The 27,612-nt window shown below is 48.6% G+C and overlaps 1 protein-coding gene across 4 annotated transcripts; it reads left to right on the forward strand.

The window, feature by feature from the left end:
* Positions 1–4,767: 4,767 nt before the first annotated feature.
* LOC125132696 (zinc finger protein OZF-like) lies at positions 4,768–17,959 on the forward strand. 4 transcript variants are annotated; one of them, XM_047790333.1, is made up of 6 exons: positions 4,768–4,788; positions 4,900–4,949; positions 12,440–12,537; positions 13,395–13,436; positions 14,405–14,534; positions 16,513–17,959. In XM_047790333.1, the coding sequence occupies exons 3-6, from the start codon at positions 12,457–12,459 to the stop codon at positions 17,877–17,879; spliced, it is 1,620 nt and encodes a 539-aa protein (XP_047646289.1). In that variant the 5' UTR covers positions 4,768–4,788; positions 4,900–4,949; positions 12,440–12,456; the 3' UTR covers positions 17,880–17,959. The 4 variants fall into 4 exon arrangements, with proteins under 4 accessions (XP_047646289.1, XP_047646288.1, XP_047646290.1 ...); XM_047790332.1 differs by lacking the exon at positions 4,768–4,788 and having other exon boundaries at positions 4,797–4,949; XM_047790334.1 differs by lacking the exons at positions 4,768–4,788; positions 13,395–13,436 and having other exon boundaries at positions 4,809–4,949; positions 12,391–12,537; positions 16,513–17,956.
* The last annotated feature ends 9,653 nt before the right edge of the window (positions 17,960–27,612 follow it).

A 27,612-nucleotide genomic window follows, 5' to 3' on the forward strand; every position in this document is an offset into this window, starting at 1 on the left:
TGGTGTAGGCCGGCAGCTGTAGCTCCAATTGGACCCCTAACCTGGGAACTTCCATATGGCACAGGTGCAGACATTAAAAAAAAAAAAAAAAAAAAAGCCACACCTGAGGCATATGTACTTCCCTGGCCAGGGATTGAATCTGAGCCACAGCCGAAACTTACACCACAGCTGTAGCAACACTGGTCCTTCAACCCACTGTGTCAGGCCAGGGATCAAACCCGAGCCTCTGCAGAGACCAGGTTGAATCTTTAACACACTCCTCCACAATGGAACTCCACATAATGTAAATTTTTAAGTATACAGATGATAACAATGTACATTCATTTTGCAAAGTGATTACCTCAGTTGGTTTTTTCTTTTTTTTGGGGGGGGTGTCTTTTTGCCATTTCTTGGGCCACTCCTGCAGCATATGGAGGTTCCCAGGCTAGGGGTGGAATGGGAGCTGCAGCCACCAGCCTACACCAGAGCCACAGCAACGCGAGATCTGAGCCGCGTCTGCAACCTATACCACAGCTCACAGCAACGCTGGATCCTTAACCCACTGAACAAGGCCAGGGATGGAACCTGCAACCTCATGGTTCCTAGTCAGATTCGTTAACCACTGCGCCAAGACAGGAACTCCTGTATATATATATATATATATTTTTGTCTTTTTTTTTTGCTATTTCTTGGGCCGCTCCCGCGGCATATGGAGGTTCCCAGGCTAGGGGTTGAATCAGAGCCGTAGCCACCGGCTTACGCCAGAGCCACAGCAACTCGGGATCCGAGCCGCGTCTGCAACCTACACCACAGCTCACAGCAACACTGGATCATTAACCCACGGAGCAAGGGCAGGGATCGAACCCGCAACCTCATGGTTCCTAGTCGAATTCATTAACCACTGCGCCACGACGGGAACTCCAATTTTTTTGTCTTTTTAGGGCTGCAAGACAGGAGCCCACTGCGTGAGGCCGGGAATCGAACCCACGTCCTCATGTGTGCTGGTCGCGTTCATTAGCCGTTAAGCTGTGAAGGGAACTCCTGTATGTATATTTTTAAATATATTTTGAGGAACCTTAACTTCTTTCCAGAGTGGCTGTTCCAATTCACAGTATGTTATGTAATTAATATTTTAGTAACTTTTTTTGGGTCACATTGTCAGGTACTATAGTCACATCCTCAAAATGCTCAGATTATGGCTATTAACCCCACTGGAGAATATTTTATTTATTAATATGTGATATATATGTATACATATCACATAAGTATGTATGTATATAATCCTGATATGTGTATATATGTATATTTGTATATAATTGCGACACATATATGTATACGATTATGATATATGTATGTAATTGTGATAGGTATATATACACATATTATATAATTATATATATACACACACATATGTACATACACATCACATAATTATATATATACATTTTTTTTAGTGCCAGACCCGCAGCATGTGGAATTTCCCAGGCTAGGGGTCCAGTCGGAGCTGCAGCAGACTGCGCAGTGTATGCGACCTCACACACCACTACTATATCATGAGTACTACAGAACTGCATTACAGTCTCTGTCTTCTAATGTAGAAAAAAAGTGAAAGATCTAACTGCCTTTCTTGAAGGATTCATGAGTCAGGCTCCATCCCACCTCGTAAATAAAGAGGGGCTCAAAAGAGCTGTCAAGATCGTGAAGCCTTTATATGTAGAAAGTAGGAAAGATAAAGAGATACTATAAAAAGGAAAGAAAATCTTGTAGGCAAGGTTACCTTTTTAGGGGGAGAGAGGACAAAGGGCTTGCCTGTATTTAATCTGAGCAGTGTGATTCAGGAGACTCCAGACTGGGTGCTTTATGGCCCCACTCCAGTGTGTGCTTGGAGGTTAGTTGTGATGCAGCCTTGGTGTGCTGTGCAGGGGGTAAACGACTTCATTTCAGGGCTTTTATTTTGTTGGAACACTCCTGAAACCTGCTGCATATCCATGTGTGCACCGCCCATGAATGTAGTTCTTCGCATTCTCTTCCGTGTCCAAGGTTGACACGAGGCTTGCATGCTGATTTACATGATGGGAATATAGTCAGCATATGCCAAATATTAGTTACAGAGTTCCCTTTGTGGCTCAGCAGGTTAAGAACCTGACGAGGGAGTTCCTGCCGTGGTGCAGTGGAAACAAATCCGACTAGCATCCGTAAGGATGTGGGTTCAATCCCTGGCCTCGCTCAGTGATCAGCAATCCGATGTTTTGCCATGAGTGTGATGTAGAGCGCAGTCGAAACTCAGAGCCCACAGTGCTGTGGCTGTGGCTGTGGCTGTGGCCAGCAGCTGCAGCTCCGATTAAACCCCCTGGTCTGGGAACTTCCATGTACCACACATGTGTCCCTCAAAAGCAAAAAAAAAAAAAAAAACAAAACAAACCTGACTAGTGTCCCAGAGAATTTGAGTTTGATCCCTGATCCCACTCAGTGGGTCGTCTTGGGCAAGTTGCGGTGTAGGTGGCAGATGGGACTTGGATCTGGCCTTGCTGAGGCTGTAGAATAGGTCAGTGGCTATAGCTCTGATTAGACTCCTAGCCTGGCAACTTCCATATTCCTTGGGCACAGCCCTACAAAGACAAAAAAGAAAGAAAGAAAAGAAAATTTAAAAAACCATACAAACCCTTTTTTGTTTGAATTGCTCAATGACATAATTGGAAAAGATGAATTTTAAAGAGTTTCAAGAATGAAAAATATGTAGAATTGCCTGGTGGTGCAGCAGGTTAAGGATTCCCTCCTTGCCACTGCTGCGGCTCAGGTCAGGTCGCTGCTGTGGCATGGCTTCCTTCCCTGGCCTTTGGAACTTCTACATGTGGCATGGTCTCAGTTCCTGGCAGGAGCAGCCAAATAAATAAAATACGCATAAAAAATGAACAGTATCCAAGAGGAACTGTCCCATTCAGAGGTATTAGAATGTTTCTGTCAGCCCTTGCCATACTATTTTCAATGAAAACAGAAAAATATCACATGATATCTTTGAAAGATGCATGCTGTCAACCCCCAAACCCACAATGCTATGAAACCTGCATTAATGAGTTGCTTTTTTCCCCCTAGGGCCGCCCTAGGCATATGGAAGTTCTTAGTCTAGGCGTCAAATCAGAGCTGCAGATGCTGGCCCATGCCACAGCCACAGCGATGCCAGTTCTGAGCCTGGCCTTTGACATACACCTCAGCTCATGGCCTGCCAGATCCTTAACGCACTGAGCCAGGCCAGGGATTGAACCTGCATCATCATGGATACTAGTTGGGTTCGTTTCCGCTGAGCCACAACAGGACTCCTTAAATGCTACTTTTTTTTTTTTTAAATGAAGAGGGAAATTATTCTCACCAGAGTCAGCAGACCAGCATTGTTTTCTGAGTAGGTACAATTGGTCTCTTCATTAAGGACATCAAATGTTCAGACTAGAGCAAAACACATTTTTTACCCATTTTCAATAAGATGTATTTTTTCTTCATAATTAGGCTATTTGCTAAAAAAAATCGAGTCGGCAGTTTGGGGGGTGGGGGATGTGCTTGCGTTTGGGGTGGAAATCCTGTGAAACTGGATGTGATGATCATTATACAACTACAGATGTGATAAATTCATTGAGTAATAAAAAATAAATAAATAAATCAGAGTTGCCTTGTGGTGCAGAAAGCTTTGTGACTTCATCGGCTCAGGTCACTGCTGTGGCTTAGGTTCAGTCCCGTTCCTGGGAATTTCCACATGCCATGTTTGTGGCTGAAAAACAAAAACCAAGAAAATCCTATCATTTTATATCATTCTCTGATATATAACCAAGAGTGGATCTGCTATGTCATAAGAAAGTTCTGTTTTTAATTGCCGGAGAAAACTGTCCAGTTTTCCACAGTGGCTGCACCAATTTGCATTGCCACCAAGTGGCTAAGTGGGTTCTCTTTTCTCCACATCCTTACTAATATTTGTTTTGTGTTCCAGGAAGGTAGTCACCAGCACCTTGGAATATCATGCCTTTTTTTTTTTTTTTGTCTTTTTGTCTTTTTGCCTTTTCTAGGGCCGCTTCCCACGGCATATGGAGATTTCCAGGCTAGGGGAGTCCAATCGGAGCTGTAGCTGTCAGCCTACTCCAGAGCCACAGCAACGCAGGATCCAAGCCGTGTCTGCGACCTACACCACAGCTCACGGCAACACCGGATCCTTAACCCACTGGGCAAGGCCAGGGATTGAACCCCCAACGTCATGGTTCCTAGCTGGATTCGTTAACCACTGTGCCACGACGGGAACTCCCGGAATATCATGCTTGAGCAGAGTGCCTATGTTTGCTTTGGGCCTTGACCCCCTCAGACAGCCTCACAGTGTAATTTTGTTTCTTTGTTTTGGTTCCACTCCTGTAGAAGTTTCTGAGTCAGGATGGAACCCGTGCCACTGCAGCAATGAGAGCATCTGCAGAGACAAGGGGATCCTTAACCCACTATGCAACAAGGGAAACTCCATTTATACTGTTCTTTTTCATGGTAGTATTTTATGGAAAATTTTTCTCTCTTTAGAGGAAGAATCTTCGTTTCCTAAGTAACTGACCCCCACGATTTTATGCGTTTATCTTCTAACCGTTACAGAGAGTCCCTTAAAGTTAGCAGGTGCAGGAAATCACCCTCAGGACCCCGCCCTTCCCGGCTCAGGTGCTGCCCAGGGGTCGCTCCTGGCCCCGCCCCGCCCCGACAGCGCCCCGCCCAGGTCCCGCCCCCGGAAGTCCCGCCTCTTCGCGGCGCAGACATTTTCCTCCGGAAAGGGAAACAGTCCAGGAAGTGAAGGTCAGACAGCGGGCCGGGTTTTTTTTGCTCCTTTCTTGTGTAATTTGGCTGCGAGGTGCCCCTTGCTGTGTCCTCACAGTCTTGGGAGTGACTATAGAGTTTCTATCCCAGCAGCGGCGTCTCCACCCGGAGCAATTCCGGACGTCGCCGTTCTGGGTCAGGTATGTTTTCCTTTGGGTTTGAAATCGCTCTGAGGCCAGTCTCTGCCTTTGACTTTTCTGCCTGATGTCCACATAGACGCTGCGTTTCGAGATACGTTCCTGCTTAAAAACCTTTAGTGCCTTCGTCGCCCCCACCCCCCACGTAAAGTCCTCTTCCGCGAAGAGGACCCGCGCCCCCGCCTCGCCCCCCGCCCTGGAGGCAGCGCCGGCCGCCCGGGCTCCCGGAGAAGCCGCGTCCTCGCCCTGGTGCTGGGATTCGGGAGCCCCCCCTCCTGAGACATCCTCCCTCCCTGCAGCCCCTCTGTCTTCGCGGCCCCTCAGGCCGGTCCTTCTGCCCCGCAGGCCTCCCCTGCGTCGTCAGCCCTTCCCCGCACCCCGCGTAGGAGGAGGGTGACCCTGACGAGCCGTGGGACCCCCGGTACTGTTCCTTCTCAGATATCTCCGGATGAAAAATGGTCTCTTCCCGTAGGCGAGCGTTTTATTCGGTTGCGAATACGTAGGCAAGGGGAATCCAGGAGAAGCAGGTGCAGAGGGCGACTGAGAGAGAGAGAAACTGGAGACAAGAATTACAGAGGACGATAGTAACTTAGACGATGCCTGAAACTCTTCTAGAGAGACGCTGGCATAACAGCGGTTTATCCTTGTACCTGCTGCAGTATGATAAACGTAAATAAAGAAGTAATTAAAAGAGGATCAGCAGGGATTGGAGAAAATCCCTGAGAGACCGGCAGCGTATCAGTGGTAGGAGGGGGGGATAACAATGGTGAGGCATTTCAGGCAGAGTGAGAGTGGCTGGGATAAAAGAGTTGGAACCTTGGCCTTCATAGCAACATTTGCTTGGTGTTAGGAAACTCTTGACCCCAACCACAAACCTTGGCCAGGCGCCTTAATTACTGCTAGCATGATGTATTTCTCAATGGGGGCCCTGATAAGGAAGGTGGTGCTGCCTGGAAAACGAACCGGGTGAAGTCTTGAGGAAGGAGAGAGGACCAACCTCCCAGATGCCTTGGAGCTGGAACCCATCTTGCCTGAGAGAGTCACTTGCCACCAGGAAGGGCCCTAAGTCACATCGGATATGGGCAGAGCAAGAGACAGCCCAGAAACTGACCCCATTCCCATAAAAGGTGATACTATCTATAATCTACATGGCAGAGCAGTCGTGGGTTCTCTCACCCTACTGCCCTGGGCCTGAGTGTTCCTTCCAGAACAGTCTTTTGCTTTGTCAGCACACGTGTCTCGTCAAACGATATGTTTCTGAGTGTTAGACGGGAGTCCTTGTTCAGGCCCTGGACAGGGATCCCATTGTTGCTACACTGGGCATAACTGGAAATAATGAGAGGAGCTGAGAAAAAAGCCAGCAGGAAGTAAGCATAGCCCCCTGAGGGTGTGAGAGTGTGGCAGCAAAGGAAGCACAACTTAGATAGAAGGGTTGTAGCCCAGAGGGCAAATCAGGATCTCCAGGCCGGAAACTGCAAGTTTGTGCATTTAGTAATTATTTGTAACAAATGATAACTTGCTTTTGCAATTCCTGTTCAGCCTAGGGCAGTTGCCTTGATTTAGGCAGTTGCATGTAACCCGTAGCGTGGGGTGGAGGAAGGGTGGAGATTAGTAGGGAAAAAAGTGTCACTACCTGGTGCCTCTTTAAAGCAACATTCAAAGTGTTGTGGGTGTTTTGTACTGCATTTACATTTTGTTTCTCAGTTGAATTATTTGGAGCTTGAAATTAATCAGTATGTTCAATTTCTACTTTCTTGTAAATAATTACTAACTTCTGAAGTGAGTTATGGTGGCCTTCTGTAATCTGGTCACTTCATTTGTTTTTAAATATGCTGTATTCTCAAGTATTTCAAACTTTGGCGCAGAAATTCCCATCGTGGCTCAGGGGAAACAAACGCGACTAGCATCCACGAGGATGTGGGTTCGATCCCTGGCCTCACTCAGTGGGTTAAGGATCTGGCAGTGCTGTGGTGTAGGTCTCGGATCCGGTGTTGCTGTGGGTATGGGTGTAGACCAGCAGCTGCAGCTCCAATTTGACCCCTAGCTTGGAAGCTTCCCTATGCCACAGATGCGGCTTTAAAAAGTAAAAAACATAACTTTGGCACAAGAATATTTAGATTATAAATAATTGACATGTTATTTCCCTTTAAATTTCTTTGAGGTTTGTTCACCATCTGTGTTTTCTTTTTCTTTTTCTTTTCTTCTTTTTTTTTTTTTTGGCTTTTTAGGGCAACACCCACCGCATATGGAAGGTCCCAGGCTAGGGGTCGAATCAGAGCTGTGGCTGCCAGCCTACACCACAGCCACAGCAACCTATACCACAGCTCACAGCAACACCAGAACCTTAACCCACTGAGCGAGGGCAGGGGTTGAACCCGAATCCTCATGGATCCTAATCAGGTTTTTTTAACCTCTGAGCCACAAAGGGAACTCCTGTGTTTTCTTTATCTTGGTAAACTTCCTTGGTGAGTGATCAATGATTTTAGACTATTTTGTTGAGCACTTGGCAAATACATCACTAATCTTTTTCATATTAATGTTAAAATCTAGTTTCACCGGTTAGCTTTATATTTTGTTTTCTTCCTTTGTCTGTGATGGGTACAATAGTGAGCGGTGACGTGATATCAAGATGTTTCCCTCAGGTCCCTCCTAACTGTCCTCTGCACGTGATGAGCGATGGGCTGGATTGACCGGAACCTTCTGCTCCTCATGAAGAAATTTGCCCAGAGCTTATTTCTTTTTTTTTCTTTCCTTTCTTTCTTTTCTTTTTTTTTTTTTTTTGCTATTTCTTGGGCTGCTGCCGAGGCATATGGAGGTTCCTAGGCTAGGGGTCAAATCGGAGCTGTAGCCACCGGCCTACGCCAGAGCCACATCAACGGGGGATCCGACCCGCGTCTACGACCTACACCACAACTTACGGCAACGCCGGATTGTTAACCCACTGAGCAAGGCAGGGGTCGAACCCGCAACCTCATGGTTCCTAGTCGGATTCGTTAACCACTGTGCCACGACAGGAACTCCTCTTTTCTTTTTTTTTTTTGCATTTTAAGGCTGCGAGGCAGCATATGGAAGGTCCCAGGCTAGGGGTCAAATGATAGCTGCAGCTCTTGCCCTACACCACAGCCACAGCAGGGAGGGATCCAAGCCCTGTCTGCACTTACACCAGTTAGAGCTTATTTCTAAGCTGACTCCTTACAGTGTTTCCTGCACCCGTGGATATAATTTTGCAATTCTGTATTTTGATTTTTTTAAATTTTATTTATTTATTTTTGTCTTTTTTTGCGCCACACCTTTGGCATATGGAAGTTTCCAGGATAGGGGTCAAGTTGGAGCTGCAGCCCCCGGCCTACACCATAGCCACAGCGAGGGATCTGAGCCACATCTGTGGCCTCATAACAGCTCACGGCAATGCCAGATCCTTAACCTACTGAGCAAGGCCAGGAATGGAACCTGCATCCTCATGACTACTATCGGGTTCCTTAAGGCTAAACCACGATGGGAACGCCAGACAGATCCCATTGGAGAATTCAGGCACACCTGATTTCTGTGCCCTCTTTGCAAACTGCCTCATGAATTGTCTCCCATGTGGGCCACAGGGAGCCCCCTCGTAACATGAAGATGAGAGGACAGAGCAACAACACCTTCTGAGCAGCACTGACCCCTGAAAGGATTGGCCTAATTGGGTGTGTGTTTGTTTGGGGCACTTCTCTTTGGAGTTAGAGTTTTAAAGGAGTCCTCGTCCTCCCAGCAGGAAGGAGAAGAGCAGAAAGGCTGCCGTGGAGGCAGGAATATAGGCTCAGAGTAAGAGAGACCAGAACGAGTGTCTCCTGCAAACCCGAAGGGAGTCGACGTGTTTCCTGATGCCCAGACCTCCGCTGGCTCTTCTTGGGCCTCAGGACAAACCCCGACTCCTCCCTGTGGCGGCACAGCCCTGTGTCGCCCTCAGGGCCCTGCCTGTGTCTGCAGCCCTGTCCTGGGAGCAGACCCAGTGCTGCGGGTTCACTGCCCAGGGCACAGTCACCTTGTCGGTCTCAGCTCTTCGTTCCTCTTCTTCCCCTTTGCCTTTCAGGCACCAGGGCTCAGGCCCTTTGTCACCCTTCAGGTCTCGGCTCAGAGAGGTCCCCCGCCCCTCCTGACAGTCTCTGCTGCCACCTTCAGTGTGTTTGATGGCCAGTATATCAACCCCTGTCATCAGAAATTCCCGTCTCTGTGGATTATTGACTCTTTTCCGTCTGTCCTGTTGTCCCTCCATTGAAGGGAGCCCAGTGTCCCTTCTCCTCCCAGGGGGGCTGCAGCATCTCCCTCTGGGGATGCATTTATCTTTATTTATTTACTTTTTTTTGAATAATTTCACGGTTGAGGGGAATTTTGTTGTTGTTGTTGTTGTTGTTTTTGTCTTTTTGCCTTTTCTAGGACCGCCTCCCGAGGCATATGGAGGTTCCCAGGCTAGGGGTCTAATTGGAGCTGTAGCCACCGGCCTACACCACAGCCACAGCAACGTGGGATCCGAGCTGTGTCTGCAACCTACACCACAGCTCACGGCAACACCAGATCCTTAGCCCACTGAGCAAGGCAGGGAACGAACCCGCATCCTCATGGTTCCTAGTCGGATTCGTTAACCACTGAGCCACGACGGGAACTCCGAGGGGAAGGTATTTTTATCTTTTTGGTTTTTATGGCTGAACTTGTGCTATATGGAGGTTCCCAGGCTAGGGATGGAATCTGAGCTACAGCTGCCAGCCTACATCTCAGCCACTGTGACGCCAGATCCGAGCCTCATCTGCGACATACACCATAGCTCTCACCAATGCCAGATCTCCAACCCACTAAGCAAGGCCAGGGAACAAACCCGTGTCCTCATGGATACCAGTCCGGATCATTACCGCTGAGCTGCAATGGAAGCTCCTGGGGATGTGCTTAAATGCTGGGGCTGTGGTGGGGCTGAGTCATCCTCCTAGAAGAGCAAGGAAGGAGGACAAGCAAGGAGGATCGTTCCCATGTTTGATCTAATTGGGTTTTTGTCTTTTTAGGGCCTCACCTGCAGTATATGGTAGTTCTCGGGCTAGGGGTCCAGTCAAAGCCGTAGCTGCCGGCCTACGCCAGAGCCACAGCACCTCCAGATCCGAGCCACGTCTGTGACCTCCGCCATAGCTCATGGCAACGCCTGATCCTTAACCTACTGAGCGAGGCCAGGGATCGATCCTGTGTCCTCGTGGAGGCTAGTCAGATTTGTTTCTGCTAAGCCAGGATGGGAGTTCCCAGTTCTAATTGTTTATTATTTGATGTGGCTACTTAATTATGCAAAATCAAAAAAAAAAAAAAAAAAAGAACCATGTAGGGAGGCCAAAAAAGGCCTTTCCGGAGTTCCCATTGTGGTTCAGTGAGTTACAAACCTGACTGGTATCCACAAGGGCGAGGGTTCAATCCCTGGCCTCACGTAGTGGGTTAATTCCTGTGAATTCCTGTGTAGGTCATGGTCGTGGTTCAGTTCCAGCGTGGCTTTAGCATAGGCCGGCAGCTGTAGCGCCTATTCACCCCCTAGCCTCGCCACTTCCATATGCCACAGGTGCCGCCCTTTAAAAAAAAAGAGGGGGGGTGCTTTTCCATCTGGTGTCCTCCTATAGGGTCCCCAGGTATCCCCATGTTTAGTCTGCTTGTTGGCGTAGCTTCCAGGCTATGCAGTTCCTAAGACCAATGACCATGTTTTCATGACCTTCACCTTCCGGCAATGTGTGTGGTCTGATTACGGAATAGTGATTTCACTGCGCTAAGCGTGGCAGACGGTCCAGAACCTAAGGGGCCGTGAGGGACGCCCCATCTAAGAGCTAGGGCATCTTTTAATTATCTGCGAGTGGGGAGAACAGAAGACAGGACTCTTGGGACCTTCTGTCTTTGTGACTTCCTCGCTTTGTGACTTTGTAGCTGGACTCCGTAACAAATCTGGTTGCTGGCCCATTTTCACAGGACGTCCAGCTGCTTGACCTTCGTACTAAATGCCCAGTGTCTTCTGGGTGGTAGCTTGTGTGAGGTCTTGCTCTGCCCATGCTGACAGGTCTCGCTGCTCTTTCCTGTTTCCTCGTGTTGGCATGGAAGAGAGTGGAGGGGCGCCTGGAGGGGCCCCAGGAGGAACACGGCGACACGTGTGAGCAGCAGGGTGACCCAGTGAGTGCTGCAGAGTGAAGGGGTGTGTCACACTCCAGGACAAGGATGTCTCAGTTCTGTCTGGCGCATTCAGGGTGGGTTGATGGTCATGATGATGGGCTTTGCGTGATGGGAGGTGCCGTGGTGTCTGTTCATGCTCCAGCGGACTGAGACTGAGGCGTCCATGCATCGGTGTCATTGGTTATTTCACAGTCACACCTGGGGAAGGATGGCGGCAGTGGATTTAGAAAGAACCAAAACATGTTCATCCAGTGTCCCTGGAAGTATGGCCTGAGCCGAGGCCGTGGGAGGTCTGGACGCAGGAGGGTGGGCTTCCTGTCCGGAGGGAATGGGTAGAGCCTGGCCCGCGGCTTCCCCATGTTACCCACTGACATGGTTGGGGTTTTTGGAGGGCTCGAATCATGTGCAGCTCTTAGAGTAACACAGAGAAAGTTGTAGGCATCATTTTGTGGCTTACCTTTGGTATTTTTTTTTTAGCATTGTGGGTTGCAGCTGAATATTTCAGACCCACTAGGAAAGACGTAAAAGAAAATGTTGAGTGTTTTCTTGGACGATGCTGGGGTCCCAATGGAGCGTGAGCGTCACTGAAGACATGTCTCTCTTCTTAGTGGTTTCTGGAGTTGACCGTGTTCAGGCTGTGTGCAAATGAACATATGCCGTTTTGTGTCTAGTGGATCCTTTGTTGCCTTCTTAATTTTTGTCTTGTGCTTGAGTTATTAGTGTTTGAAATGCTTTCTGTTATTGTATGTGGGATGAGGGAATGACTAAGGGGTGTCTAGAGAGTTTGTTGAGAACCCATGAGAATTTTGATTAGGAAGGGGCACGTGGGCAGAAAGGAGCAGAATGAGGGAACCAGGAGAACTGGCTCGACAGGCTCAGCTTTTATGGGAATGGGGTCAGTTTCCAGGTCATCCCTGCATCCCAGTCATCCTGCTCGGCCCGGACAGGGTCTGGCTCAGAGCCCTTCCTGGTGGTGCTCACAGCTCTCGGCCGAGATGGAGCCCAGTGCCAAGAATCCTGGGAGGTCGGTCCTCTCCTCCCTCTGGCGGGCCCCTCCTCAATGCTCCTGGTTAGGCTTCAGGGCGGCACCTATTCCTCACCAGGGCCTCCCGTTAGGAGTCAGCTCATGCAGGCGGCTCTCACTGTGCCTGGCCAGGGTGGGCGGTTCCAGTCAGTGGTCCCCTGACAAAATGAGCGGATGATGGAAAGACTTTTATGTACAAATTTGTATGTGTCTCTTCCACATGGTGCGGTCTCCGCTCTGTGTGTGGTTGTGGCACAGGAAGGAGGCGTGTGGATCCTACACTTTAGGAACCTTCTCACCTTTCAAGATTGACTTCGAAGCCTCATGTTGCCTGAGCAAGAAGCCCAGCAGGGGAGGAGGAGGAAGAGGAAGGAAGACCAGGAGTCAGGAATGGCTGTTTCTCAGGTAAAGTTAATTCCTCAGGGATTCTCCGTCTGTCCTTCCTGAGATGCCCTCCTTTGGCCTCACTCATCTTATCTGACGCTGAAGTGTCCTGCCCGACACTGTCCATTCCCAGTCACCCAGGGCCTCCCCTCAGGGCCTGTCCCCTCCACTTATGACCCAGTGAGCTGGAACTTGTGGAGAGCCCCCCTGGGCATCGTCCTGGGCTTCACACCTGTGGACTGGAGATGGGGTGTCAGTGCTATTAGGGCCCTGTCTGGATGCACAGTCTGTCAACCAGAAGCTGCACATGCAAGTCAATGCAGTGTATGTGGTCAAATCTGCAAAACATACCCATGATTGGAGGATTTCATAACCTTTTTTTTTTGTCTTTTGTATTTTTAGGGCTGCACTCGCGGCACATGGAGGTTCCCAGGCTAGGAGTTGAATCGGAGCTGTAGCCACCGGCCTACGCCAGAGCCACAGCAACGCAGGATCCAAGCTGCATCTGCAACCCACACCACAGCTCACGGGAACGCCGGATCCTTAACCCACCGAGTGAGGCCAGGGATCATTCCTGTGACCTGTATCCTCACAGATGCAGTCAGATTTGTTTCCGCTGAGCCACGACGGGAACTCTGGATATCACAATCTTATTTAAAAAATAACAGAAGAGGGTAAACTTAGAAACACATAATGTGCTTCAGTAACTTTATATGAATTTCTCAGAATACTTACTTTTTTAAAATTTGAATGCTCTATTTTATTTGACCCAATATGACCCAATATGAGCCATCCAACTTGTGACCAATGTAAAAAATTATGGAGACACTTTACATTATTGTTTTCATTCTAAGTCCCGTGTATGTGTTACATTACCAGACGGCCCTGTTCTGACTGGCCGCGTCTCAAGGACTCAGGAGGTAAGCATATGTGTCTTAGTGGCCACTATGTGAGGCTATGCATTTAGTGAATTTAGTCATCGTCGCATTAAAAGCAAAACCTATAGAGCAGTCTGTCCCTTGATCTCAGAGGACACGCAAAAAAAAAAAGAAAAAGAAAAAGAAAAAAAATAACAGCAAAGAGTCCTTCAGCATTTACTCTGTGCTATGAGACGGGTGAGTTTCTTAGACATGAACTTTCCCGAGGTGGGCCCTCTGCCTGGTGCCTGGCTGTCCCTCTCCCGCCACTTGCCAGGCGCCAGTCCCCCCGTGAGCCCCTGGCTCGCCTTCATCCCAATCAGGGTCGAGTAATAGGTATGCCAGCAGGGGCAGGGGAGATACAGGTCATCTGCTTGCGGAAGCAGCACAGGTGGATAAGGATCCTTTGGGGCCCGTCCTTGGGCCTGAGCAGCTACCAGGGGACCGACTCTTGCCTGGATTTCTCTCCTTCCCACTTCTCCTCCGGGTCATCCTCTGACGCCTCCTCTGATTCCTTCCCCACCTCCTCCCTCTCCTCGCACTGGTGCTCAGTCAGAGGTGCCACCATCCCGAACTGGCCCTTGCACGCTCAGATTTGCTGGGTCCCCTGCTGTCGTCCTCAGAAAACTTATATCAACTTAATCCTTACTCTTTTTTCCTTTTTTTAAATCTTTTTAGGCCTGCAGCAGAGGCATATGGAAGTTCCCAGGCTAGGGGCCAATTGGAGCTGCAATTGCCAGTCCACAGCCACAGCAACACCAGATGCAAGCCATGTGCGGGACCTACACTGCAGCTCATGGCAACGCCAGATCCCTAACCCATGGCGTGGGGCCGGGGATTGGACCTGCGGCCTTATGGGCACTAGTCGGATTCATTAGCTTTGAGCCACAACTGGAACTCCTCTCTTCTTATTTTGTGTTAAAATAAAGTACCTCCTCCCAGCCCCTCGGAGAAATGTGTTTTCATTTCAGGAGCAGGTGACCTTCGAGGACGACGTGGCCATCAGTTTCACTCGGGAGGAGTGGGACTGCCTGGACCCTGCTCAGAGGGCCTTGTACAAGGACGTGATGCTGGAGACCTACAGGAACCTCATCGCCGTGGGTGAGGATCACTTCTTGTTTTTTGTTTTTGTTTTTTAAATTTAAAATTTTTTTTGTCTTTTTGCCTTTTCTTGAGCTGCTCCTGTGGCATATGGAGGTTCCCAGGCTAGAGGTCTAATCGGAGCTATAGCTACCAGCCTAGGCCAGAGCCACAGCAACTTGGGATCCGAGCCGCGTCTGTGACCCACACCACAGCTCACGGCAATACCGGATCCTTAACCCACTGCGCGAGGCCAGGGATTGAACCCTCAACCTCATGGTTCCTAGTCGGATTCGTTAACCACTGCGCCACAACGGGAACTCCAAGGATAACTTTTGTTTTTGTTTTTGTATTTTAGGGCCACACACACAGCATATGGAAGTTTCCAGGCTAGGAGTCTAATCTGATCTACATTTGCCGGCCTGCACCACAGCCACAGCAACTCGGGATCTGAGCTGTGACGGTGACCTACACTATGGCTCACAGTACTGCCCCATCCTTAACTCACTGAGCGAGGCCAGGGGTGGAACCTCTAACCTCATGGTTCCTAGTTGGATTTGTTTATGCTGTACAACAATGGGAACCCCAAGGATAACTACTTTTTTTAAGAGGTGGAGTCTGCCCTTGCACTTTCCCCTGTGTGGCTCTTGGGAGGCGTTTTTTTTTTTTCCATGGCTGGGCCCTTGGTATGTGGAAATTTCCTGGCTGGGGATTTAGTCCAAGGCACAGCTGAAACTTACTCCACAGCTGGAACAGGCCAGGTCCTTTAACACACTGAGCTGATGGGCGATTGAACCTGCCCCTTTGCAGCTTCCTGAGCTGCTGTATCGGATTCTTAACCCGCTGGGTCACAGTGGGAACTCCGTTAGGCCCTGTTTTGGGTGAGTAGTCTGACAGTCCTGTTGACTCAGCCATGAAAGGTTCAGTATATAGCATCAGGGGTTGAAACATCTTTCCTCAAATGGTCTCCCCACTTCATGATACATCTGGAGTTGTTTCAGAGCTTTCGTTTATTTCAAGCTCAGTGGCAAACTTTGAATACACCCACTTTCCTCTTTTCTATTCATGTGCTTCTAATTTTGGAGCTGTAGGAAATGACTCTTATTTCTGCAGTATTCCACTATAGGCTGTGTACTCAGAAGGAGGATTTGTGAAATATTTTTCTAGACCCACCTGTATTGTCCTCAGTTCTCACCTCCACAGAGATCTCGGATTCTGGAAAAGTCAGAGCAAATCACCTTTGTTTCACTCAGGTGGAGGAATTTCGGTTTCTCTGGTGAATGTGTTGCCCATGTTGGGGCAAGAGAAAGGGCCGGGGGCTGTGGAGAGTGCTGGGAATGAGCTCGGGGGTGTATCAGAGGGAACCCAGGTCAGGTCTCAGAAGGCCCGAGTGGGAGCCTCACCGTTAATTGCATTTGGGAAATGCTCCCCTTGCCAGAGAGTTCTGTGGGAATACAGGAGACAGTTTCTTCCTGTGCACTCTTCAGAGTAGAGCATCAGATGATGGGCACACACTGGCTGCTCTTGGATTCCATCCGGCCCCTCAGAGGCTGCATGGACCTGTCTCAAGCCCTGTCTGCTTGTCCCGATTCCTCAGACACTCCTTCTGTTCTGCTGTTGCTGCGCCCTTGAGGCTCGTGGGCTATGAGCCTGGTGGATCGGATCTTCTTTGCATGTTACTTAGGGAATGTGTGAGGCCCTGGACGGAACATGATTTTAATGCCCTGTCCCTTTGGGGGTGACTGTGTGATGCTTTTGCTTTGGCGTTTGTGGTGAAAGGCACGTATGCGTCCATGTGAAGGTCACTGTCTGACCCACGTGCTTTGAGCTGCTTTCCCTCCTGTACAGTGCTACCCAGTGGGGCTCGTATACGCCTCCTCATTTTGTATTCCCCTAAGTGGGCATGGTTTTGCCTCTGCAACTTGCTGTTGAAACACACAGTCCTAGGATCTGCAGTTTTATCTGGTTTCATCGATTAACTACAAATTAACCTTTACAGATCATCACAGAATTCATACTGGAGAGAAACCTTACAAATGTGTTGTCTGTGGGAAGTTCTTTAAACAAAAATCAACGCTCACAGTTCATCAGAGAATCCATACTGAAGAGAAAGCTTACAAATGTAAGGAGTGTGGGAAAACCTTTTGCTACCGCTCGCTCCTCTCAGTACATCAGATAACCCATGCCGGAGCCAGGCCCTATCAGTGCGAAGTGTGTGGGAGAAACTTTAGCCACAAATCATCCCTTGGAGTTCACTGGCGGATTCATACCGGAGCAAAACCTTACCAGTGTAACGTCTGTGGGAACTTCTTCAATAAAAAATCAATCCTTACAGATCATCACAGAATTCACACGGGAGAGAAACCTTATAAATGCAGTGAATGCGGCAAGGCCTTCAGTGTTAAAACATCCCTGGCGTATCATCAGAGAGTTCACACCGGGGAGAGACCTTACAAATGTAATGAGTGTGGGAAAACCTTTTCCTCTTCCTCCCACATCATACGACACAAACTCATCCACACAGGAGCCAAGCCGTATAAATGCAGCATCTGTGGGAAAGCCTTTCGTCAAAGTTCAAATCTCTCCAGTCATCAGAGAATTCATACTGGAGAGAAGCCTTACAAATGTAAAGAGTGTGGGAAAACCTTCTGTTACCGCTCATTCCTCTCAATACACCAGATAACCCACACTGGAGCAACGCCCTCTCAGTGTGAAATCTGCGGGAGAGACTTTCCTCACAATTCAGCCCTTGAAGTTCACTGGAGGATTCATACTGGAGCGAAGCCTTACCAATGTAACGTCTGTGGGAAGTTCTTTAATAAAAAATCAACCCTCACGACCCATCACAGAGTGCATACCGGAGAGAAACCCTACAAATGCAATGAGTGTGGCAAGGCCTTTAGTCAGAGTACAAACTTTGCAAGTCATCGGAGAGTCCACACTGGAGAGAGGCCTTACAAATGCAGTGCGTGTGGCAAGACCTTTTCTCATTGCTCCACCTTCATACAGCATAAAATAATCCACACAGAAGCAAGGCCGTATAAATGCGATGTATGTGAGAAAGCCTTCCGGCGAAGTTCAGAACTTGGGGTTCATCAGAGAAGTCATACTGGAGAGAAACCTTACAAGTGTAATGAGTGTGGGAAGACTTTCACTCAGTGTTCCTCTTTCAGGCGTCATCAGAGAAACCACATAAAGGAGATATTACATAAGTGTGATGTGTGTTTCAAGGCCTTTAGTAGAAAGTATTACCTTAATGTTCATAAGAAAATTCACACTGGAGAGAAACGTCAACAATGTAACGAGGATGGAAAGATCCTTCATCAAAAAAGCCTTTCTGGATTTCCGGCTGTGGCTCAGCGGTAATGAACCCGACTCGTATCTTTGAGGTTGTGGGTTCGGTCTCTGGCCCTGCTTAATGGGTTAAGGATCCGGCGTTGCTGTTAACTGTGGTGTAGGCCACTGATGGGGCATTGCTGTGGCTCTGGCCTGGGCTGGCAGCTGCAGCTCTGATTCAACCCCTAGCCTGGGAACTTCCATATGCCTCAGGTTCCACCCTAAACATAAAAAATCCTTTCTAGGAGTTCCCGTCGTGGCTCAGCGGAAATGAATCTGACTAGTATCCATGAGGACACAGTCGATCCCTTGCCTTGCTCCGTGGGTTAAGGATCCATTGTTGCTGTGAGCTGTGGTGTAGGTCGCAGATGCGGCCCAGATCCCGCGTTGCTGTGACTGTAGTGTATGTAGGTCAGCGGCTGCAGCTCCAAATCAACCCCAAGTGTAGGAGCCTCCATATGCTGCAGTGCTGCCCCAAAAAGACAAGAAAAAAGAAAAAGCCTTCCTGCTCATTGGAGAGTATAAATATATTTTTATATCTATACTCTGGCACCCCCATGCTGTCACCCCTGTCCCATAGTGCATCTGAAAATGATTGGGTTTTTCCTTGTCACATGGATATGAGTAAATCCCACAGAGTGAAGTAGGTCCTTCCAGTTGAGATGCTGTATCCTGGTGTATCGTCCTCATTTTGCCCCTAACAGTACATAACTCACACCTCTCGCATTGTGCAGCTTTTCAGTGGATATTCTCACAAAGGGAAAAAAATTTCTTGCTTTCTCTCCTTTTCGTTTCTCTCTGAGATGGTTGATGCTTATTCAACTTATTACGGTCATTGTCTCAACGTATTTAAGTCCGGACATGATGCTGTACTCCTGAAACTCATACGGTGTTCTCTGTCAAGTATATATCAGTGAAACTGGAAGTAAAATATTGTTTCAGAAGGTAAATAAATCACTGTTGTTAAAAAGGAAATGCGATTTATAACGTTTGTAAAAAAATGCATGTCTTGGTCTTTTGAAGCAGTGGTTTCCTATGGAGATCATCATGTGTGCATCCTTCGTTCCCTGAACCTGACAGCGTGTAGAAATGCCCCCTTGGCAGAAACGAGGATTAAAGGAAAGCTGTTCAGCAGGGCATCGGTATGAAATGGACCGTTCTACCCAGGGAGAGTTTTGTATTTCTCATTCGGGTTTGTAATACCGAGGCAGGTCCAGATCTTGTTTCCTTAAACAGCTTAATTAATTCTAATTGCAGGAAATATTTCCGGATCCAACTACCCCACCCCTCACCCCATCCCCGCTGGCATCCACCATTGGAACACCCCAGTTTACAATCCCTGAATTGTTTGAGCCTTAAGAGCAGGACAGAGTGGAGTTCCCGTCGTGGCTCAGTGGTTAATGAATCCGACTGGGAACCATGAGGTTGCGGGTTCGATCCCTGCCCTTGCTCAGTGGGTTAAGAATCGGGCGTTGCTGTGAGCTGTGGTGTGGGTCGCAGACGCGGCTCGGATCCCGCGTTGCTGTGGCTCTGGCGTAGGCCGGCGGCTACAGCTCCGATTTGACCCCTAGCCTGAGAACCTCCGCATGCCGGGGGAGCGGCCCTAGAAAAGGCAAAAAAAAAAAAAAGAAGCAGGACAGAGTAACTGCTGGCAAAAACAGATTTTCATAGAAACCCTTTTGAAGTTAATAGGAAATAGTTTCGTTTCCTACAGCGTTGCTGTGAGCTGTGGTATAGGTTGTGCATGTGGCTGGGGTCTTGCACTGCTGTGGCTGTGGTGGAGGCCGGCAGGTGCAGCTCCGAATTGACCTCTAGCCTGGGAATTCCCCTATGCCGCAGGTGCAGCCCTAAAAATAAAAAGGAAAACTTTTCCCGACCGAACCTTAAAATAGGCAGTTTCAAGGTATCGGGAATAAACCATTAGCTTCCAGATCGCTTAGCCAGTGCCTGGCTCTTTCTTCAGAGACCTGGGCTCCCTCCTCTCACCTTTGTCAGGGGGGCTCTCGGCCCAAGCCCGGCCCGCGGGGGTCCCTCACCCCCCTTACTCCGCCCAAGCCCCATCCCCTTACTCCGCCCAAGCCCCGCCCCTGGGAGCCCCACCCTCTTACTGCGCCCAAGAGCAGTTTGTTGACCAGAGCAGAAGCGGAGAACCCGGGCGCAGATTTGTGACTTATTTCCAGTGTAAGTCTGTGCTGCACCGTCTTCGCGACCCTTTTCCCAAGGTGCGGACTCCCTGCAGACCTGATCCCAACAGCCGCCCCTCCGCCGGAACTGCAGATGTTGCGGTTACAGGTCGGGATTGTTTCCCTTTGGGTTTGAAGTTGGTCTTCTGTTCCCCGCCCTTGTCTTTTCCGCCTCGGGTCCACGTAGACACCGCCTTTTGCGCTGTTTTCCTGCTTAAACCCCTTTGCTGACGTCCCCCCTTCCCCCCATCTGCTGTGTCGCCCTCGTGTAAAGTCCTCTTCCCCAGGAGGACCCGCGCCCCCACCTCGCCGGCATCCCGGGTCCCGCTCCCGGAGAGGCCACGTCCTCGCCCTGGTCCTGGGACTCGGGAGCCCGCCCTCTCCTGAAACACTCTCCTTCCAGCCCTGCTGTCCTCACGGCTCCCCAGGTCGGTCCTTCTGCCCCGCAGGCCTCCCCTGCGCGTCAGCCCTTCCCCGCACCCCGTGTGTTTCACGCATTGTTCTGAGTCCAATTCCATCGGGTGGAAAAGGGCTCCTGCAGGTGGGCAACTTAGGGTCTTTCTAAATACGTGGGCGAGGGGATCCGGAGAAGCGGACAAACAGAGGACTCGAAAAACAAAATTATGAGGTAGAACCTGTGGAAACACAGAGATGCTGAGGGACGTGTAAAGAGACTGAAATGAACGTGATCAAGACTTGGAAGCAGCAGGTGACTAAAGGAGAGAAGCAAATGCAAAAGCCGGATTTCCAGCGGCCCTGCGTCCGCGGTGGGAGCACGTGTAACAGCGGGGACGCGCTTCACCGGAGAGTCTGGGAGAGGATGGAAGGTGGTGGAACCCTGGCCTTCAGAGCGTCTTGGCGTTGGGAGAGAAAGAGGAGGGAGGGTGACAAGAAGAGCCAAGGAAGAGACAGCAGGAAGGACGCGGAGCCTCCGTGGGTGCTGGAGAGTGGGGAGGGAGTGGACCCCGAGGGCAGAGCAGGAGCAGAGGTGGGGGAGAAAGAGGCAGAAACACAGAGATGCAGGACAGTCAGGAAGGTTGGCGAGAAGGAGCCTCAAGAGGAAGAACAAGGAATTCCCTTTGTGGCGCCGTGGAAACAAATCCGACTAGGAACCATGAGGTTGCAGGCTCGATCCCTGGCCTCGCTCACTGGGTTAAGGATCCGGCATTGCAGTGAGCTGTGGTTGTAGGTCAAAGACGCGGCTCAGATCTGGTGTGGCTGTGGCTGTGGTGTAGGCCGGTGGCTACAGCTCTGATTAGACCCCTAGCCTGGGAACCTCCATATGCCAGGGGTGTGGCCCTAAAAAAAAAAAAGAAAGAAAGAAAAGAAACAAGAAAAAGAGGGAGAACAAGATGCAGGACAGGACAGGAGTGAGGGAAGGAATCCAGCAGAGTGCAGGGAGAGCAAGGGGGGAAACGATGACAGACAGATGCAATAGATAAACAGAATGAAATGGATTGGTTGAATTGGGAGTTCCTGTGGTGGCGCCATGGATTAAAAATCAGACTGCAGACACCTTGGTAGCTGGGGAGCTTCGCGTTTGATCCCTCACCCAATGCAGTGGTTAAAGGATATGGAGTTGCCAAAGCTTCTGGTCAGAGTCAATCCCTGGCCTAGAAACTTCCATGTGCTGCAGCCATAAAAAAATAAATAAAATAGAATTTGTTTAAATTGTGTAGCAACTAGACATAAACCAGGAAAATAATGAATCTGGGGAGTTCCTGTTGTGGCTCAGCAGTAGCAAACCTGACTAATATCCATGGGGACCTCAGTTCGATCCCTGGCCCTGCTCAGTGGTTAAAGATCCTGTGTTCCTGTGAGCTGTGGTGTAGGTCGCAGAAATGGCTTGGATCTGGCATGGCTGTGGCTGTGGTGTAGGATGGCAGCTATAGCTCTGATTCGACTCCTAGCCCAAGGATTTCCACATGCCTCAGGTGTGGCCCTAAAAAGACAAAAATATTAATAATAATAAAAGGACATGAAAATAAATAAATTATATAGGTGAGGGTAAGAATTGCAAAACTTTTATCTATAAGCTTGTGCATGTTGTAAATATTTGTATGAGAAGGTAACTTTTTTTTTTTTTGGTCTTTTTGTCGCTTCTAGGGCTGCACCCCCCAACATATGGGGGTTCCCAGGCTAGGGGTCGAATTGGAGCTGTCCAGAGCCACAGCAACGCCAGATCCAAGCTGTGTCTGCAACCTACACCACAGCTCACTGCAACGCCAGATCCTTGACCTGCTGAGCAAGGCCAGGGATCGAACCTGCACCCTCATGGATATACTAGTACTAGTCAGATTCGTTTCCTCTGAGCCAAAACAAGAACTCCCTATTCATATTTCTTTTGAATAAAAGTTTCAGTGTGTATTTCAGATTCCCTTTTGTTTTTCTTTTTTTGTATTCCTCCACTATGTGGACATTCCTGGGCCAGGGATTGAAGCTGAGCAACACAGATGCGACCAGAGCCATAGCAGTGAGAATGTAGGAGCCTTAACCCACTAGGGCACCAAAGAACTCCCTATTATTAATATTTTTTAGGAGTTCCCGTCTTGGTACAGCGGAAACAAATCCGACTAGGAACCTGGCCTAGGAACCATGAGGTTGCAGGTTCGATCCCTGGCCTTGCTCAGTGGGTTAAGGATGCAGCGTTGCCTGTATGCTGTGGTGTAGGTCGCAGACGTGGCTCAGATCTGGTGTGGCTGTGGCTGTGGCTGTGGTGTAGGCCAGCAGCAACAGCTCCTATTAGACCCCTAGCCTGGGAACCTCCATGTGCCACAGGTGTGACCCTAAAAAGACAAAAAGAGAAAAAAAATATATGTATATATATTTTTTAAAGTCAGTCTGCTGTGGTATAGACCTGAAGCTCTACCTCTGATTGGACCCCTAGCCTGGGGACTTCATATGCCGCAGGTGCAGCCCTAAAAAGCGAAAAAAGAAAAAAAAATCACAGGGCCAATAACCCCAGAGTGACCACTAGTACAGAGACACATCCGTGGGAAGAATGGCCACTACTTTCTTTCCCTCTGGGGCTTGTGCTGATTCTTGCACTGCCCGCCTCTTATCTGTCTCCTAAGGACAGGATAACTCACTTGTTGGTCTCTGCGTAGGAGCTGACTGCCTGAATCCCCCCTGGGACCGTGGGCAGCAGAGGCCTGTCTCTTCCACATGGTGAGCTCTCCCCTGTGTGTGTGGTTGTGGCACGGGAAGGGGGTATGATGATCCTAAGCATTAAACAGCATCTTTCCAACTTTCAACCTCGCCCTCTAAAGACTCATGTTGCCTGAGGTAGAAGCCTGTAAGAAGAGAAAGAGGAAAGACAAGGAGTCAGGAATGGCTGTTTCTCAGGTAAAGTCATAGTCTCAGTTGATTCTCCATCTGTCCTTCCTGAGATGCCTTTCATTGGACTTGCTAACCTTGTGTGACGCTGAAGTTTCCTGCCTGACACCGTCCATTCACATGCAGCGGGGTCTTCCCCCAGGGATTGTCACGTCCACTTAGATTCTATCTCCCCATGACCCTGTGACCTGGAGCTTGTGAAGAGGCCCCACTGGGCATAATCCTGACCATAAAAAGGTATCATAAAAAGAATACAGTCTGTTTTGCAGCCAGCAGCTCCAACTCGGATTGGACCCTTAGCCTGGGAACTTCCATGTGCAGCAGGTACAGCCCTAAAAGTAGCAACAACAGCAACAACAACAACAACAAAAAACTGTAAGTTGAACTCATCAAAGTATTTTTTCATACAAGTGTAGGGTTGGGAGGTGGGAAACACGTACTTCAATAATATGCACCTTTCAAAGATATCATGTGATATATATATATATATTTTTTTTTTGTCTTTTTGCCATTTCTAGGGCCACTCCCGTGGCATATGGAGGTTCCCAGGCTAGGGGTCTAGTCAGAGTTGTAGCTGCCGGCCTACACCAGAGCCACAGCAACTCGGGATCTGACCGTATCTGTGACCTACACCACAGCTCATGGCAACACCGGATCCTTAACCCACTTAGCAAGGCCAGGGATGGAACCTGCAACCTCATGGTTCCTAGTCGGATTTGCTAACCACTGAGCCACGACGGGAACTCCATGATATTTTGCTATTTTTATAGAAAATATTGTGACGAGGGCTGATAGAAACATTCTCATACTTCTGAATGGGAACATTCCTCTTCTGTATTGTTCATTTTTAATGCATATTTTATTGCATTTTTTTTTGGCTGCTCCCACCAGGGGTTGAAACCACACCGTCGACAGAAGTTCCAAGGGCTAGGGCTAGACGCCCATGACACAGCAGCAACCCGACCCACAACAGTGACGAGGAGGGATCCTTAACCTGCTCTGCCACCAGGGAACTCTGGATATTTTTCATTCTTGAAACTCTTTAAATTCACCTTTTCAAATTATGTCACTTGAGTGATTCAAACAAGAGTTGGTATGATTTTTAAAATCCTTTTCTTTTTCATTTTGGTTTTTCAGGGCCACACCCAAGGCATATAGACATTCCCAGGCTAGGGGTCAAAGTGCAGTCATAGCTGCCCACCTGTGCTCCAGCCACAGCAACACCAGATCCAAGTTGCATGTGCAACATATACCGCCACTTGTGGCAACACCAGATCCATAACCCTTTGAGGGAGGCCGGGGATCAAACCTGCATCCTCTTGAATACTTGTTGGGTGCTTTACCTGCTGAGCCACAGCGGGAACTCTGTAATTTTCTTATATGGAGCGTGTGCTGATGATGCCCCTGTCATGTGTATAGAGGTGCCTGCCTTCTGTCTTCCTTGGACACAAAAGAGACTATGAAGACCTACATTCAGGTGCTGTGCACGCATGGATGTGCAGCAGGTTTCAGGCGTGTTCCGAAAAAACAAAACAGTCCCAAAATGAGGTCGTGTGCCCCAAAGCCTGCAAACCAAGACGGCGTTGCCATTGCACCCTTCCTCGAGATGTGACCTTAACGCACTCCATCTGGAATCTCCTGAGCCACACGACTGAGGTTAAATACGGGATAAGTGCTTTGTCCTCGCTTTCCCTGCAACACATAATCTTGCCTACAAGATATTCTTTCTTTTTGTAGTATCTCTTTATCTTGCCTCGTTTCTCCATATAAAGGCTTTCCAGTTTTTACAGCTCTTTTGAGCCCCTCTTTGTTTACGAGGTGGGATGGAGCCTGACTCGTGAATTGTTCAAGAAAGGCAATTAGATCTTTCGCTTTTTTATGAATTAATAGAAGACAGAGTCCGAAAGGCAGTTCTGTAGTACTTACATTTCGCCACATAAATATTCTGGAGAAGAGTTGGAAGAGGATTACAAAAGGACAAAAGATGTGTATCTAAGCTCGTAATTGTATGCTTTTTGAGTCTGTCATGGGAAGAAACACCACTTCTCTCAACTCTGAGAACCTAATGGTGCACTGTTAGCTTCTGTTATAAAGTGCTAGGGTGGATTAAAATTGTATTGGTGGATGGAGCATGATTCAGTTAGGTATTTGAAGAAAAATTAATTTTTTTTTTGTCTTTTTGCCTTTTTCTAGGGCCGCACTGCAGCATATGGAGGTTCCCAGGCTAGGGGTCTAATTGGAGCTGTAGCCGCTGGCCTACACCACAGCCACAGCAACTCAGGATCCAAGCCGTGTCTGCAACCTACACCACAGCTCACGGCAACACCGGATCCTTAACCCACTGAGCGAGGCCAGGGATTGAACCCACAACCTCATGGTTCTTAGATTCATTAACCACTGAGCCACGACGGGAACTCCGCACACTATTAATTTTCATAATCCAAGGTCCTTGTTGTTTCCAGGAAAAAATGGATGTGAATGACCCACACCTAGTGAAGTTGGCCCACTCATTTTGATTCTCTCCCAGAGACTATTGTATTAAAAGCTTGTAATGGGGAGTTCCTTTCGTGGCTCAGTGGGAAATGAACCCAACTAGGATCCATGAGGATATGGGTTCAATCCCTGGCCTCTCTCAGTGGGTTAAGGCTCCAGCATTGCCGTGAGCTGTGGTGTAGGTCATAAACGCAGCTCAGATCCCAGGTGGCTGTAGTGCTGCGGGCAGCTATAGCTCCAATTTGACCCCTAGCCTGGGAACTTCCATATGCCGTGGGTGCAGCTCTAAAAAGCAATATAAACAAATAAAAGTCTATAACGAAGGCATAAGATCAACAGACTAAAAAACGTCAGGTTGGGGAGTTCCCATTGTGGCTCAGTGGGTTAAGGAGCCGATATAGTGTCTGGGAGGACACAGGTTCGATCCCTTGCCTCATTCAGGGGGCTAAGGATCCACCATTCCCATAGGCTGTGTCTTGGGTGCAGCTTGGATCCAGTGTTGCTGTGGCTATGACATAAGCCCCAGCTGAGCTCCAATTCAGCCCCTAGCCCAGGAACTTCAATATTCCCCAGGTGCAGCCACTGAGAAAAAAAAAAAAATCAGGTTGAAAGGCATAAATAGTAATTAAGCCTTTCCAAACAACTCCAGTAGGCGTTCCTTGGAGGTACAGCAGGTTAAGGATCCAGTATAGTCTCTGCAATGGCTCCAGTGGCTGATGTAGCGAATATTCAGTTCCTGGCCCCTGAACTTCCACATGCTGTTGGTGTAGTCAAAACAAAACAAAACAACAACAACAAAAGAAAACCCTCCAATAATTAAATATGGATACAAAGAAGATAATGGCACATTTCCACATATGTCCTTCTTCCTATCACATGCACTTAAGTTTTAGTATATTTTCAGTGCTGGAGTTCTGGTCATGGCTCAGCTGTTAATGAACCCAACTAGTATCCATGAGGTTGCAGGTTCGATCCCTGGCCTTGCTCAGTGGGTTAAGGATGGGGCATTGCTATGAGCCGTGGTGTAGGTCGCAGACTGGGCTTGGATCCTGTGTTGCTGTGGCTGTGGTGTCAGCCGGGGGCTACAGCTCCGATTAGACCCCTAGCCTGGGACCTTCCGTATGCGGGTGGGTGCGGCCCTATAAAGAAAAAAAAAAAAGATATTTTCAGTGCAAAGATTGTGCGCTGTGTCAGTTCCATTAGTAAGGATTCTTCCTAACATGGAATTCTTTGGTGAACTCCGAGGACACAGACACATTGTTACATCAGTGTGTTGTCATGTTCAGAAAATACAGTTTCTCAGCTGTAGGAATGCTCTCATTACACCAAAGGTGTGAATACCTGATGAAAATTCTTACCACAGTCAGATCATTTAAAACGTTCCTTTCCAAAGTAAATCAAAATAAATTTCAGAGCTTTGATGTTTACGTACTGCCCTAAGCACAGGTATTTCTTCATGTGGTTTCTCCCAAAGATGTATCTTATGAGACTTGAATAGAGCCTTTGCGCCAGTGATTGTGTGGTTTCTCTTCAAAGGACTCTTAGCTGTTGCCGAATATTCGATCTCAAATTTTGATTAAATTAAAGGTTTTGCAACAACCACTGCATTTGAAAGTTTTCACTCCAGTATGTCCCATCTTAAGATCCTTGGGTAAAATCCTTGCCGCACACATTACATTTGTGTGGTTTCTCTCCAGGATAAATATTTTGATATCTAGTGACAAGTGAGCAATAAGTTGAAACTCTACCAT

Source organism: Phacochoerus africanus, chromosome 8 (genome assembly GCF_016906955.1).
Source record: "Phacochoerus africanus isolate WHEZ1 chromosome 8, ROS_Pafr_v1, whole genome shotgun sequence".
Lineage (NCBI taxonomy): Eukaryota > Metazoa > Chordata > Mammalia > Artiodactyla > Suidae > Phacochoerus > Phacochoerus africanus.